This window comes from Myotis brandtii, unplaced genomic scaffold, assembly GCF_000412655.1.
Source record: "Myotis brandtii unplaced genomic scaffold, ASM41265v1 scaffold266, whole genome shotgun sequence".
Classification (NCBI taxonomy): domain Eukaryota; kingdom Metazoa; phylum Chordata; class Mammalia; order Chiroptera; family Vespertilionidae; genus Myotis; species Myotis brandtii.
Genome location: NW_005360124.1, coordinates 6,538,745 through 6,556,046, shown reverse-complemented (window position 1 = coordinate 6,556,046; position 17,302 = coordinate 6,538,745). Strand labels below are relative to the sequence as shown.

The 17,302-nt window shown below is 39.3% G+C and overlaps 1 protein-coding gene across 1 annotated transcript in view; it reads right to left on the bottom strand.

Annotated features, from left to right (window-relative positions):
- The window catches only part of GNAQ (guanine nucleotide binding protein (G protein), q polypeptide), a 170,032-nt gene extending 163,185 nt beyond the window's left edge, over positions 1-6,847 (bottom strand). The window contains exon 1 of the mRNA XM_005868298.2: positions 6,662-6,847. Coding sequence (XP_005868360.1) covers positions 6,662-6,808 — 147 coding nt within the window. The 5' untranslated portion in view covers positions 6,809-6,847. The remainder of the gene's footprint in view (positions 1-6,661) is intronic.
- Positions 6,848-17,302: the final 10,455 nt, after the last annotated feature.

The window sequence follows — 17,302 nt, the reverse complement described above, 5'->3', positions numbered from 1 at the left end:
AACCAACCTCAGCAAAAAAGGTAGTGGACAGATCAAGTCAGTCATAAAAAGTCTCTAGATTCCTTTAGACTACTTATTAGGGGGGGAAAAACTCTCAAAATTTACAGAATTGGGAGTAGAAAGTTTCCCTGTGAAAAAGTGCAGGCTGTCTTTGGTGGCCGGTAGCCAACAATGCAATTAAAATATCACTAACAATGTCCACAAAACTTGCATCTGATTTTTTTTAATTGACTATATTGAGGTGACATTGTTTAATAAAATTATATAGGTTTCAGGGGTACAATTCTATAATACATCATCTGTATATTGTACTGTGTGTACACCACCCAAGTCAAGTCTTATTCTATCACCATGTATCCTCCCATTACCCTCTCTTACCTCCCCACCTGCCCCTTTTCCTCTGGTATTCACCATCTTGTATCTGATTTTGAACTTTAAACACTGCTTTAAAAAAAAAGGCTACAGAAACGTAAATATTATAATTACTATGGGATTTAGATACAAAGAAAGAAAAATCTCCATTGGGCTAGAGGCCATTATCAAAATGAATCTTTTTACTGCCTTTTTTTTTTTTTAATGTGTAAGTGCTCTGGAATGGACAAAGTTAAAAAAAGGCAGGAGCTTTAAATTATAACAAAATACCTTTAACTGTTAGAGTTGTGCAATCAAAGAATCAGCATGCAAAAAATAGTGTGGGGAAAGATTCAGAGGTTGTCTAGTCCATCTTTTATTTCAACAAAATTTCCTTAAAGAATTTCACATGTTAAAAATACATTCTATTTTTTAACACAACCAGAAAAGGAGATTTCTCTACTTCCCTTAGTCTCCCATTTCAATGACTGTCACTCAGAGGAAAGTTTTCCTTTAAAATCTCCTAAATCTGGTCATGCTATTTAAATTATTTTCTGTTTGTTTTATTTTTAATAAAAATGGAAAGTTAACAGTATTCATTTTCTCCAGAATTGTCTCCATGATGACAATTCATTTTACAATAACTTCCAAACTCCTTATTAATCATTTGTAAAACATGTTCATATACATTATATATTTAACACTTGAAACAACCCTATTATTATTATCATCTGTCCCATTTTACAGATGAGGAAGTTCAGGCTTAGAGAGTTAAGAAATTTAGGCTTAGGGGGGAGATGTGCCAATCCCAAGGTAACTCAGTTACGCAGTGCTTGGGCCCAAACTCAGCTCATTTCACATGTAACTGTTACTAAATCACGAACCCATCAACCTCCTCCAGCTCCCCAAGCCCAGAATAAGCAAGCAGTTGTACTTTGGGACTTAGCAAATGCTGAGCAAAACTGAACAGTTTACTTCTACAGAGAATCCACATGCCAATTTATTTTCTAAATTGACAGTGTGATTTTGCAGTGGATAATTGTGGTTTGTGCCAGCATCATCCCCCTTCTTCTACTAACTGAACCGCATTTTCCTCAGAGGCTGTCAATCAAATTGCCCAGGCTTGCCCAGCCCAATCAGGCAAGTTTTCCTGGGAATTTGTATCTTGAGTGGAGTGAAAGAGGATTAAAAAGGGTCAGAGTTCATCTGTCTCGAAGATGAGTTCCTCAAACCTGCCCTGGTTTCCCAGAGCTAGTCCTCTGGTTTCTCCTCCTAGTCCCCCAAGTTCTGCTTCAGTTAGCCAGTGCTGGCTTCTGTTGCATGCGAGCAGAGAACCTTAATTGATACAACTCTTCAGAGGAACAGATTGAAACATATACTGATTAACTTCTGCTTTTAGTATGTGCTTAGTATGTAAGTGAGAAATATTAAAATCAAATCAGGCTCTTGGCATTCTGTAAACTAAGAAAATTCCCTCATGGTGAAAACAGTAGTAGAAAATTCCCTCATGGTGAAAAAGGTAGTACAGAAGTTACTTGTTCATCTGATCAAATACAGGAATAAGTTGGCAAATTCTCCAAGATCTCGGCTACATTTTTCTTTTGAAAAATGGCTTCTGAGATCTTGGATTTCTCGGGAAGTAGAGAAAATTCAGAAAGCTGTAACTGTGTTTAACAAGGTTCTTCCCCTGTGACAAGTCCTTTCTTAGAAGGGTTCACAGAGGACAGCAGGTACTGTAGCAACCTGTCCTCCTGGCCTTTGGACCAAGAGAAAAAGGACACACGGTGTGGGGCCTGCGCACTGCTGGTCGGGGAGTCGAAGGCAGCGGCAGCCTAGGTGCCACATGAGCTGTGGTCATGAGTCCAAAAGTGGAAACTAGAACAGAAGAGGTGACGTTGTCCACCCAACATGAGCAGGACTCCTCGAAGAAGCACTGCATCAGATGCTTTTCTCTTTCTGGCACTGGCAAAGGGAGCTGCAACCTGTCGATACTTTGAAATTGGCATAAGAATACCTTGATTTCACAGTTCACAGAAAGCATGAGGCGACAATAAAGGGACACCAGGATCTGTATCTGGAGTAATCCACTCCATGAACAAAAACTCCTACCACATTTGCAGCATGTTGTGGAGGAGAGACAAATTCAAAAAACAGTTAATCTGCGATCTGACTGGGAAAACAAGGCACACGCATGTGCAAAGGATCAGGCAATGCAGGAAGCATGCCAACCGCCAGGTACAGACAGTAAGTACATAAAAATCCAGGGGCAGAACCTAATGAGCTGCTCCTTCCCCATGTAGACCTTCCAGACAGTTCTCAGCCAGGTAAGCTCAGAAATTGTTCATCTCTTCCTTTTTATTAAGAGCTGATTTCAGCAGCAAAGCAAAGAATAATAATAATAAAAAAAGTACACCTATATAAGAAAATAAAAATGTAATAGGAATGAAAATTCTCCCTTTTGGAAAGTAAGGAATGATGCCATATTCTCATAGTCCAATGCCTTCCGCCTAGCGGAGCCTTAAATGTAACTTTTGATTTGACTAAGCAACAAATACTTAATCCCTTTCAACATCAGCTATCAACAGTTGTGTTTAGGGAAACGGCAAAGTACCATTGTGGAAGAAACAAACCCTAGTTCACAGTGAAGTCCCTCACATGGGCTGAGTCCAAGCAGCTCACCTATAAACATTTGTTTGGCAAAGAAAGTCCAAGGACAGGATAGTGGGGTGGGATTACTTAGTGCTGTGGGAGGGGGGAGTAGAGAACTCTAGGAGGAAGCTGCAGTTGGGTGGAACAGGAAGGAGAGAACATAATTCCTGAACAAGTATTAACAAAGTCAAGGAGACCCCCACCAAACCAGAGGGACACTTGATTCAATCTAGTAACACACAGGAGCAAAATAAACTCCAATATTCTGGTGTGCATTCCATAACCAGAACCATTTCCAAAAAAAAAAAAAAAAAAAAAAAAAACTCGAGTAGTTTTCCAGTTTAAGAATAGGCCATATCATTTGTAAGTTATGCTTTGCCTTATAAAATATGTGAACTCAGAAGCAAGCATAAAGTTAGGCTGGACAATCCTGGAAAGTCTTTATTTTTATTTCTGCTACTAACATAGATTATGGCCAATGTGGCAGGTGGTGCAAAGAAGCTTTTTAAAAAATGAAATGGTTATTTATTTTATAGCTTTAATGTCACAAAATAATATAAATCACAATGCACTGCTTCCCAGTAATTGCTAATAAAACGCACATTAAATCCTTTAAACTATTTATAAGATATAAAGCATATCATATTGTAACCAAAAACTTCTGTAGAAAATTCTAACAAAAACATAAAGTGTTATTCTTAAATAAGTATCATGAACACGAGAAACTAAAACTCAGATTTCTTAGTCTGGATTCAAAACCTTTCACAAACATATCCTATACCATACTTTGGTTCTTATTTTCCAGTTCTCCCCTAGAAGAATTCTGCTCAAGGAGTGCACATTCCTTTTCTGCACATTCACTTCAGCCATCCTCTTCTCCTGTGGGCCCCTCCCTCAGCAATTCCCTTGCCTCTTCCTGAATTGTGAATTTCTGCCTATTTCTGACAGCACATTGCATCTCTTCTCTTACGCAGATCAACAATTTTGACAGCTATTTGTTTATCTGAATAATCATCTCAACCACACTGGAAGCAGAAAAGGAGATTTCCAGTTGTGGAAGCTTACAAATGATTTAGCTATTCATAAAACAAGGAATGTTTTGAGCCTCTACTGTGTATAAGACACAATGCCAGGGACAATGAAGAATACCAAGATGAAACTGGCATACATTTATTTTCAAGGAGCTTAGTTGAGTCTAGTCAGGAAATCAGATCAATACCAAATTGCCATAAATAATACAAACTAGACAATTATAAATACTCCACTAGAGGCTCTGCTAAAGGACGGTGGGATTACTTAGTGCTGTGGGAGGGGGGAGTAGAGAACTCTAGGAGGAAGCTGCAGTTGGGTGGAACAGGAAGGAGAGAACATAATTCCTGAACAAGTATTAACAAAGTCAAGGAGTGGGCAGAGCTCAGGAAGTTAAGGGATGAAGCAAGGGGAGTGTGATGCGTTAGAATACAGATGTTGTAGTGAAGATGGAACAAATGTGAAAATAACTTACATTATGACTTAAAAGGGATGAAACATATTAAAGAATGTTTAATTCAGAAGTCAGCACACACTAATGTCACTTTTTTAGAAAGTGTGTTAAGTAACCAAGAGACTGGTAAGATTTCACAGGATAATTACGATATTTGAGAAAAATCATATTAACATAATTTTTAGGATATTGATTTCTAACTGAATGATATTCGACACAGTAAAGGCTACTTAACTAGAATTGACACAAAGAGCTCAAATAACACACACTGTTAAGTATTCTTCAATGTGTTACATGAAGAAGGCATAAATTCCACTCCACTTTCTACTTCTACGTGACTGTACAATAAATGATCTTCATATGAAAATCTAACATCAAGGCAAGGTCCTAAAGGATTCTCTGGAGCATCCAAGAAAGAAGTTTTTTTTGGTATAATTTATGGAGACTATGATAAGGTGTAAATTGGTAACATGTATCTGTTGCCACACATCAATCACACCACACATGTAATAACTCAGCCAACATTCATCAGGTCACCAACTATAGTTTGGAAAAGTCACTGGCATTAAGAAAATTTCCTTCAACAGAACTGTCTCACAACTGCAACAAAACTAGCATGTTGCCTGCTTCAGAAATGCATTACATGAAATTTCGTTAGTGGTGGTGGTAAGGAGTGGGGAACCCTGATCCTTTTAAATTGTTATTTAGATATGCAGACAGTCTCATCTGGTTCAGGTGCCCCAGTCCCAGGCCAACAAAGCTGCCCAGATCCTTTCACTATTGAGAATAGCAGCAGGAAGGATCATTTGTGAGGGTCTCTCTGTTATTTGTGGAGAGACTTTCTTGTTGCCATAAAAAAAAAAAGTGTGAGGGTATCATTAGACAAGAAACAGTCCGTTAATTTCAAGGAACCACCCAAGAAACAGAAATGTCTGATTTCAAGATGATCCATATAGTTAGAAACTTCTAGCTGGTAACAGAAGTGAAGGTATACAAAATTGCTTTATTTCACCGATAATTCATTTTTATGAGTTAAATCTAGTTATGAGTCACACTGGGCATGCCAACTCCTTGCTATTACCTATTGGTCCTGGTATATGGAAATATCCACAAGAGTAGATTATCAAGAATACTGAGAGAATGAAAGTTCTGATTGAAGACACTAAAATAACTGTTGGTGCAAATGTAGTGTTTTGTCAAAAGAGATGAGATTTTACCAGCTTACTGTAAGATAAAAGCCCTAAGGAATAAGACTGTGTACGTCATTGGGAGCACTGATTCACAGAATGGAAGAAAACAGACTGTAAAGCATTTCTACAAATTCCAAATAGACTTCCCTTCCCTTGGGCTGGGGGCCTCTGCACAGATGTCCTCCCTGGTGTAACCGCAGGCAGCTGAGAGCTTTTCGAGGGACAACGGCAGTGTCACTCACACCTGGAGCCACCAGGAGACGCACCCACCTTGTTTGGAATCATGTATCTATAATATCTGGAGGGTGAGCAATGATAGCATTTGTTTGCACCCAAATATAAACTTGGTTTTCTATTTCAATTAAGAGCTAATGCTACATATTGGAAAAGTTTATTTGTTTTAAAGCTGCAAATTTCTATTTCTTTTTCCTAACCCTTTGTCAAATGATTTTAGAAGTTTCCATGACTTTAACACTATTGCAGAGGAACATGTTTGAAAGGTTATTGGAAGTGATAGATGGACCTATTTTGAAATAAAATTAAGCCTGTGGTATTACTGAAAGGAAGTCACAAAGTCCAAAATTAAACCAGACAAAATGGTCGTAAGCTATTTTCATTCTTTTTTCAAGGAAGCACAAAGAGTGGGAGGTTGAAGCAAGACACCTCTTCTCTGAATTCTCTCACTTTGGTCAGTTTGTCTTGAACTTCCAAACTGTCTTCTCAATGGAATGTGTGCCCCTACATTTTAAACCTCCACATATTTATTGTCGAACATCCAAATAAGCCTTTCATTGATGTTGCTAAGAACACAACTCTAATTTTTTATAGATGTGACTTTAAAGATTTAGGGAAAAAATATTTTAAAACAACTATTGAACTATTAAAAGACCCAATTAGATGAGACAAAAAAAATGTACATTTCAAAAGCCCATCAGGCATCCCAGAAGCGAATGGCTTGGCCAGTGGTTCCCATGGGCAGCACGCCTACCTTATTGTGCTCGTACTTGTAGGGGATCTTGAGCGTGTCCATGGCTCTGATCATAGCCTGCATGGCCGTGAAGATGTTCTGATACACCAGTTTGGTGAAGCCCCTTTTGTCTTCATCAGAGTATCCTGACCCATGGATGATTCTCATCTGCTTGATGAACGTACTCTTGCCACTCTCTCCAGTCCCTGAAAGATAGACAACAGAAGCTCATCAGACCATGATACCTCCCCACAGTCTCCCAGACACTAAACCAGAAATGCCAGCTGAGACTTGACATTCCCCAACCGCCTGCTCAGAGGAACATCACAGGAGAGCAGAGCGGCATCACGGGGTGGACATGCCCCCCATGGTGAACACTTAGCCAAATCTGAGAATGAGAGTTCATTTCAGAGGCAGAGGAGCTTAAAAAACAACTGTCACCCCATCGGAGGCCACTCAGCATGAATTTTGATAGTGATTTATAACCATGTATCTTCTAAGAAACACAATGAAAACAGCATCTTTTGAACAGAATAAACACTTGATAAAGCTCTTCCCTAGGGGATAGCTGAACAGCTTCCAGGAGGCTGTTTGCTTGGGCCAGGATTTGGGCTTGGAAATGACAATGCTCTTACACAAAAGCTGCTCAGAGGGTGACAAGAGAAAAATGCCTAACCTTTTCTAGACACTTTCTCTTATTTGAAAACGGGGTATATAGAGAGCACAGTAAACAGATGGGAATGAAGATTTTTCTGGGCAGCAAATATACTGATTTCGGGGGGCAGGGGCACTGAGTATAATTCCAACCATGAATATTGAGGGGAGGGGAGTATCCAACAAGTAGCATCTCTAATGGAAATAAAGCTGTGAAATTGTTTCTCATGATCAATCAACATGTTATAGAAAGGAATTGGTACCTTTACTTTCCCAAGCAATACAAAGGATGTAGGGGAGAAAAACTAGATTGCTTCTTTGTGTATTATCCCCCATCGCAGAGGCTTGCTCTGAGAGCCCAACTAAAGACATAACCATGAAATCAGAATCTCTGCCGTTTTTCCCCCACAACAATAATAAGAAATCTTCATGTGTGAGGTTACTGGTATGAGAAGAAAAGGAAAGAGAATCAGGTAACAAGGCCTCCCTCCTGGCTATCCAAGAAGTTTTTGTATACTCATCCTCCAAAAACAAAATAAAAAAAACAAGAGAGTAGATGAAGCACCAACTACCTTGGCTAGTGTTTCACTTACATCATGCAAGAGCAGTCTACGCATGGCAACTCTCTGGGCCTAGTCACTAAGCCCCTGGGCAGCACACTAATGCAGTCTCCTGCATGCAGTCTCCTAAGAATGTGGGATCAGTCAATGAATGGGAAGGGATTAAGAGGTTACGAAAAAAGAATCCAAAAATCAACTCCAAAATAAGATAATTTCCTGTTGCCCCAGACACACCCAGAGTCCCTCTCTTCATTTCCTCTTCTTGCTTGGTGCCCTAGGAGGCAGACCAGCAAGGATTTCATAACATCTCTCTTGTCCTCAGTCTTCCACTTGGATTTAGTCCGTGGGAGACACCAGGAGGAGACCAGGGAACAGGAGAATGAGAATGGGGCATTTACTCCCCCAGCTCCCTCCCTGTAAGAGCACCACAGGTATGCTGTGTCCCCTCCAAGAGGCCCCAGCCCCAGCTGGGTGGCCCTCTCCATGTTCTTGTACCTACACCCTCCCCTTGCCCAGCTATTGTGGGGCCCTGGTTACTGCACCAACCCTCACTGGTTATCTACCTGGCCCACGCCTTTATAAAGAGTCCCTGTACAAAACTCTCTTTAGTCACCCAGCTGGAGCAGCCATATGTCTTCTGCTGGTACCTGAGTGGTACAATACCAAAAGGAAAGACGAAGCAGCTTAATAAGAAGAAGGAGCGGGAAGGCAAGGAAACGGAGGGTACCCTCTTCTTCCTCTGCCCTTTCTCAATAAATCTTATTTATAAAGCACTTGCTTCTAGTTATACTCTTAACATTCTTCTGTTTGTTTATGTTGGGGGGGGTATTTTGTTCATTTTTTTATTTATTTCAGAGAGAAGAAGGTAGAGGGAGAGATAGAAACATCAACGATGAGAGAGAATCATCAATCAGCTGCCTCCTGCACCCACTCTACTGGGGATAGAGCCTGCAACCATAGCATGTGCCCCACTAGGAATTGAACCGTGATCTCCTGGTTCATGGGTTGATGCTCAACCACTGAGCCACACCAGCTGGGCACTTAACACTCTTCTGAAGGGCAATCACAATGGAGAAATGATAGACCCCAAATAAGAATCCAGACTCCTGACTCTCCCCCAAAGTACTGATAAATCCAGTACCTGTCCCCCAGAACATGCATGTATACCCTCCTTCTTTTCACCCCTCTGTCTATGTCCAATCTCCAATGTAGACAGGGGCAACAGTGGTCTCCTCCTCCTGAATATCCACTCTCTTGTAAAGGAAACTGAAAGCAATTTGTGTTCAATCCTTTATGTTTTTGCCAAGCACTCTGAAATACACGGTCATTTTATCCTCTCAGAAATCTGTAAGGTCAATGTGTTTATTATCCTTATCCCATGCAAAGGAAAAGGCCTTGAAGAGGCGAGGCATCATGGCTGAGATGACATGGCTCGTAGCGGCCAGCATGAGGGCTCAAACCCAGCCTTCAGTTGCCTAGTTTGGGTTTGTCACTACAGTTGACCCTTGAACAACATGGGTTTGAACTGCACAAGTCCACTTATAAGGGAGCAGTTCAAACCCCCGTTGTTCAAAAGTCAGCTGCATGGTTGGGAGTCTGCTTATGTGGAGGGGAAGCTGTAGTTCTGCGTGGAAGGTCAGCACCCTTAAACACCCAAGTTATTCAAGGGCCAACTGTTCACAGCTGCCACAAATTCAGGATAATTAACTTCTACTGCCTCTTTGACTATACCTCACTTTTATCCATGTAAACTAATTTTGAATTTCTGAATACTACTTTATTAATGGGGATCCATTTTGAATCTTGGTGCCATATTTCAATTGACTGGCCATCTCTCCCAGGTAAATTTCACTCATGAAGTTAATGTTCACACTTTGATTTAATTATATAAATGCAGCAAATTCAAAGTGAAGCCGAAGCTTCACTTAGAAGAAAATCTGTGTTACCCAAATGTTGTAGGCAGAATGATAAAAGTAGTCAACTAAAATAGTTGGATTTAATCCAAAAGACAGTATATGAACTAAACTATCAACCAAGCAAAAACCTCAGCTTCTTTGTTCTGCAAAGAGTTTTGGCATGGAAACAAATGACTTGTTCCTAGCAAATGTATAACCCAAAGAGTGTGTACTTCTCCTATTTTTATAGACTTATACAATATTCTCAGGGGTCTGAAATGGGCATTTTAACAATCTACTCAGGATTAGTATGAAGAAAATATTTGGTACAATAAAAAGCCCCAGCTATTCCCAAATTATATAAAATTATGTTATTTTCTAAGGCCACATGAAAGTATAATGAGAGACTTCACAATTACTTAACTCCGAATGAAAGAAAGCCAACTTCCCCACCAGTAGACTGCTTCATGAATGCAGTGGTGGCTAATCTCTTTTCACAGCACAGGGCACAAATAACTCTTGACCTATCTAAAGAAATAGAAATGTACTATTTCCAAAGACACTTATAAAATAAAATCTAGCAAGGAGCCTGACATAAAATGTGTGTGTATGTGTGGGGATGTGTCTCATTTTTGCTAATTTGACTAAATCTCCCATCAAATTAGTAACTTTAACAAGCATATCAACACAGACAAGGGTGTGAGTCCCACAAAACTCCTGCTTCTCTCCTTCAGTGGTCTCTATATATGTGGCTGAAGATTTTTCCCCAGAAAAGTCACTTGTAGCTTTAGGCAAGTACTCTGCCTTTTCGTATCCCAGCTCCTCAAAACACCCAGAAATGAGACTATTTAAGACTCACGCTATTTAAAAAGCCACTTCATCATGTGTAATTGGCTTTGAGGGATACTTTCTTCCCTTCCCTACCCATTGGATCAAGATAAAGCACAGAGAGCAATCCACAGTTCACTTCACATGCCCTTCCATCAGAACAAACATCAAGTGTGAATTTAATATCCTACTATGGAGTGCATCCCTTTGTAAGCTGTTAGAATACAGCCTACTAGCCATACACACTCTCACACACAATCTGATGCTTCCATTTTAGGCTTTTCAACACAAGAGGGTTTCCACATACAGCCGGGCCACAAATCCATACTTACTCCATGTATCCCGCTCATACTAAGCATCTCAACTTTACACTGACTATTCTGCCCATTTGCACAATGTAATCTGTAAATAATTCTGTCCAATTAATCGGTAAAGGCAGGTCAGTTTTTCTTATTCCACACCCTATCTGAATGACAGTTTTAAATTCGGTAATACATTAACTTCTTAATGACACTGAATTATTATTTATTGTTGAAAGCTATCGTGGACTCATTGGTTCCTTCTCTCCTACTTCAGTTGGCTTCTTGGACCACAAAAGATCTGTGAAACACAATCCATATAGAATTGCTCAATGCCCCAAACATGTCAGTTACTAGTGTCACTGCTCTGAAGAATGCTGATGTCCCCACTTTCCACACAGGGTCCTGGAAAATAGTTACTGAACACTGCACTGTCAGGACCTTCAAGGGTCCTCATGGTCCATTTCTTTATCCTGAAAGAAAGGCAGAAAGTACACCTCACCACTGCCCCTTCTTCTAGGCTCCCAAGAAAAAGAAGAAATTCCAAAATGGAGTTATAAACACTATGGTATTTAAAGTTGTACAATGAATATATTTGTTTTATCCTGCCAGTGCCTCTGATGACTGTATTTGGCGATACTGTCAAACCATCAGAAGTCTACATCTGTAGCCTTTAATTAATGAAGGCTCGGGCCAAATGACCCTGCCCTGCCCTCTGGATTGGCCAGCACCCAGCGACAGAACGGCGAAGAACAAACCCAAGTTTCATAGAGCTCAATTATAACTCAAATACTGTACTTTTAAGGTCCACTAGTTTAGGCCAGTAGTTTAAAATATGGAATCTCAGCGCCACCAAAGCTGAACTTGGGCTACTTCCACATAAACTTGGATATAGTAGAACCACATTTTTCAATGAGAACTTTTCAACCCACAAGCACACCATCAATCCACACCTGAAAAAAATTAACAGTACTGAGATAAAAATGATTTAGTAACACTGAGCCAAAATACAATCCATGTGTTGTCCACGTTCCAGGCTATATACTCTGAAATACATGTATTCTGCCTTCTGTGTATTTTCTTCCACTTAAAATTGGAACCCTGAACCTCAAACTGAGTGGCTCTAATACCAAAGTCACCATAACTTCCTCTCCTTTAAAGTCTGTCCTTTGAGGGCCAAGGTGGGGGATACTTACCCCTTTATCCCCAGCATGCTTCTGGCAGAAAGTAGTAGTTTTTTAAAACAGCATAGAAATTAACTGAATTTAGTCTCACCAACTGTGAGCGGAAACTGAATAGATGGGTAGGTTAGTTATAGTAACCAGGACTATTAATAACAACTTACCCAGTTAAGTTGTTTTCAAGGGAATGAGAGGCAAGATGCATTGAAAATGCACTTTGTTAAAAATATCTGGAAAATTATCTAGTCCTGGATGTCTCCAAGGGGTAAAATCCTCCTGGGAAAGTGCCTGATAATGCTTCCAAGGTGACTCAAAGGTGGAAGAGCATTTTCTTGGAAAATCCATTGTATCATGGAATATCCATGGCAAATATCTGTGTGTTAAAAATCAGCATCCACTGGTTCTACAATCTTCTGAATTTACTAAAAGCCATTAAAATGTACACTTTAAAATGGTGAATTTTATGGTATAATAATTATATCTCAATTTTTAAAAATTAAAAACTAACATCAGTATAGCTTGGAGAAGAATGGGAAGTTTACATAAATTTTCATGCTACAATTTTTCTAGGGGATGACTTTGAGCCAACCTGCCCAACCTCCCCACATCCTTTTCTTCTCCAGTGAATGTTCACTCTCTTCTGCCTCTGGGTGTGTTTCAGAGAAGAAGTCTACGAAGTCCTGAACTCACTTACTTTACAAGGAGGAGGAAGTGACTTGTTCCAGGATTCTGCTGGTTGACAACTAATTAGGAAGAAGATGGACTAGAGTCTACCAAGGTCTCCTGTTTGTGCAGAACTTCTAATCTTCGGTCCTCACAACTTTCTTTTTATAAAACACTCCTCCAACTCATAAAAGTTATAATTATTTATTATAGAAAATTCAGAAAAACAGAATTTTCAAAATTGCTAAAATTTAAATATTTTAATATATTTCTTTCCTGTCTCCTTTTCTAGGCAAATGTACTTTTTCTGTTCTTGTTCTAAAACTGAAATAATGCTGTGTTGTTATTTTCCACTCAACATATTGTGATAATTATCCCAAGATACTAATTATTCTTCAGAAATGGTTAATAATGATTGTCTGAAAGGCAATCCTAAAGGTGTCTGAAAAAATTGTGATAAACATCCCTAAAGAAAAATCTTGACCTGAATTTCTACTTTCTTATAAGAACATCATAGAAATGCAATTAGGTGAACAAATTATAAAAGCTCTAACCCGTCATATAGTATGTCCCACTGACACACACATCAAGATTCTTCTTAACCCCTCCCTTTTTTTTAAACCAACACTAGACTTTTTTAATACCTATAATTTGGGAGACAAAAATAAATCTTTGTTTTAATTTACATCTTTATTTATGAAACATGTTTCCTAATTAGTCACTTGTATTTCTTCTATGAACTTGCCCTTTTTTTTTTTTTTTTGAGGACTCAGTGTCTTTCTTATTGATCTCTTAGAACAATTAAGTGTTTTTAAAAAAATTAATCCTTGGTTACAAATACTTCCCCAAGCCCTACCTGGTTTGGCTCAGTGGACAGAGGGTCAGCCAGTGGACCCAAGGGTCCTGGGTTCAATTCCTATCAAGTGCACATGCCCGGATTGCGGGCTCGATCCCCAGTAGGGGGCATGCAGGAGGCAGCCAGTCAATGATTCTCTCTCATAATTAATGTTTCTATCTCTCTCTCCCTCTCCCTTCCTCTCTCAAATCAATAAAAATATTTTTTTAAAAATATTTCCCCAACTTGTCATTTTCTTTTCATCTATTGACAAAATTTGGTACATAAATTTAAAATTTGTATTAATTCATCTGTGCTTTCCTTTGTGATTTAATTGGTTTATGTTTCTAAAAAAGGCCCACAGATATTTTATTTTAGCTTTTATGAATATATGTTTTACACTGAACTAATCTTCTATATTTTTATGTATGGTGTGCAGTAATATTTTTAATCCCCCAAAACTTTTTCCCCCCAAAATCATTCTACACTTTAAAGCTATGGAGTGTTTGATCCAAACACGTGGTTTTTCATATCCCCCAATGGGCTCCCAAATGGTGATCAATAAAATATATGGAACCAACTCTCCAAAAGCAGCTCACCGATATTCCTTCTGTTGCCTCTTCCTCAACGTCCCTACCAGCTAGCAGATCAAACTTTCCTTTACTCATTGCACATTTAAAGCCCTCTGCAAAACAGTAGAGAAAATAAGCCAGAATATTAAAAACTAGAGGCCCAATGCACGAAATTCGTGCAGGAGTAGGCCTTCCTTCTCCCGGCAGCTGGCACCAGCTTCCCTCTGGCATCCGGGACCCGGGCTTCCCTCACAGCCCTGGCTTCGTCCAGAAGGATGTCCGGTCTAATTAGCATATTATGCTTTTATTATTATAGATTCTCTTCTCACTCCCACTTGTAAGTCTATTTCTACCCACATGACACATTCTGCATATGCTACCTATCCTGGTTCCGTCCCTTCACAGCTCTGTGGCCTTGGGTAAGTTACCTGCCTTGCAAAGCAATACTCCTACCTACTTTGCAGCTCTGCTGTGAGTTTTTAGTAGCATAATCAAGTGAAGCACAGTGTCTAGCTATAACTCACAATGCAAAATCAAGTGGGAAAATGAGAGAATACCAGGTTTGGGGGGCAGGGCAAAAATGTAGTAAAGAGAAATAGTATTTTATATATTTATTTTTAATAATGATATTTAAGAGAAACCATATTTCAATAGAATATTTTCAAAAAATAAAAATTAATGCCAAAATAATCCATGATGAACAAAATATCACAATTTTAAATAAACACAGGAAGGATCAACACCAGTGCTGTACCATTCTAGCCTCTGACAAGCTGCATTAAATATTGTATCCATGGCAAATACCTTAGTAGTACCTTACCCTAGTCTCAGCCCTGACTCTAACTCACCAAAATAACTGAGATAATTATCTCCAGTAGTTCAATACTCAAAGCTATAGTGTTTGGAGATTTTCAGCTTCAATTGTTTATTCAGTTTTATTTGGTGTATACTCCATGCTGGACAACCTTTTTCATCTCATGGCACACATAAACTAATTACTAAAATTCTGCAGCACACCAAAAAATATGTTTTTGCCAAGCTGACAAAAAAAATAGGTATAATTTTGATTCATTCACACCAGACGGCTATTATTGTGTTGGCTCTTGACATTTTTTTATTTGACCATCTAAGGGAAAAGAGATTAGTGCCCCTGACTACACAGTTGGGCACTGCATGTTTTAAAAATTCTTGTGGCATACCTGTTGAAAAATCGCTGTTGTAGGCATAGAATACAGGACATAAAGTCCTTACTTTCACAAAGGTAACATGTAAGTATCAGAAGCAAATGACATTAGGTAAATAGATAGATGAATAATAAAATATCAGGAGATGAATGCTATGCATTAAAAAATGAAAGGATGCCCTAGCTGGTTTGTTTCAGTGGATAGAGCGTTGGCCTGCAGACTGGAGGGTCCCGGGTTCGATTCCTGTCAAGGGCACAGGCCCAGATTGCGGGCTCGATCCCTAGTGTGTGGTTGTGCAAGAGGCAGCCAATCAATGATTCTCTCTCATCATTGATGTTTCTATCTCCCTCTCTCTTCCTCTCTGAAATCAATAAAAAGTATATTTTTTTTAAAAGTTAAAGGATAATGAACTAGAGTGACATAGCTATGTTAACTTGGGAAGCCAGGGCAAGCCTTTCTAAGAAGGTGCATTTATGCCAATACCTGAATATTCAAAATCTAGCCACAGGAAAATTAGAAGGAAATAGCATTCCAGGCAGTGAACCAGCTGACACAGAGGTCAAAGTGGGAATAAACTTGGCTGGCATGTTGGAGGTACAAGAGAGCCAAGTGGCCAAGGTGGATCAGTGGTGGGGAAAGAGGTAGGTGATAGTGTGGGAGCCTTAGCTACAGAGGCTAAATCATATGGGGTGTAGTATTTCAGGAATCAGCTTAAGTTTTATTCTAAAAGCACTAAACAGCTTTGGAGAATTTCAACCAGGAAATTAAAATGGCTTGATTTACGCCAAGTAAAGAATGTATTGTAAGGACAAGCTAATAGGGTAGTTCAGCAATCCAAACAAAAGATAATGGTAGTCTGGACCAGAATGACAGGAGACATGATGGAGAAAATGGAATGATTCAGGATCTAGTCTGGAGATGAATGGGAAGTGGGTGGAAGGGGAGGAGATGATATAGGAATAACTCCTAGATTTTTGGCTTGAGTAGCTAGCTAGACTGATGGAGGTCCTAGATTCTTAGAGAAGTTCATTCACTTTACAATGCTTATTAATTCCAACCAGAAGCACTTTTTGTATATCTACAAGGTCCCCTGCATTGATGTGGAGGATACACATCCACATGAAATAGAAGATACAACTTGTGTCCTACATTCTCTAGGCCTCCAATAAAAGCAAGGACACAGCCATGAATGAAATCCTTATGCTAATAGATGAGTCAGTGCAGTCTGCAAAACTGGGGCTCTAATTTCATTTCCTATGAAATAGAGCTCCTTATATAAAAAAGATATGAAACATTTTAGCCTCTCAGTTACACACACACACACACCACACACACACACACACACACACACACACCTAATTATTTATATTTATAAACGGCAACATTTCTACACGCACCCTTAGAGAAAACCAGGACTTGATATATTATTTGGAATGCATAACAATGTCATAATAATAACATTTTAAGAAGATCTCTTCAGAATAAAAATCCACCCCCAGATTTTTTTTTAACATTGATTATTTCACATAATAAAAAGCATGAATGTAAGCATTCTAGATTTTTCAGTTACACATCAACATAAGCCACTATTTTATAAATGCACAGGGTGGGACATGAGGGGATGCACTTTGGAAAGCACTCTGAAGGCCTCAGTAAACCAATAAATACTCCCCCTGGATGGAGGGGCTCATGGGGCCCTCCCTTTGGGAAAGCAACAAATTAAATTTATAGTGGAGGAAAAGGCCCAGGGTAGATCTGAAATGCCATTTCCAACCTCATTTCATGTTCATCAGGAGATGATCTACAGGCAGGTGTGTGGCATGGAAAGGGACAGCAGATATGAGGGGACTCTGAAGCTGGCCACACCAAGGACAGAGATCTGCACATTGTCACTTGGCTGAAGATGAGTGCACTGCTCAAGGGTTTCCTGCAGCTTTTGGATTTTATTAGTATTTTCCTTCTTTGAATGTTGTACAGCATTAAAAACCATT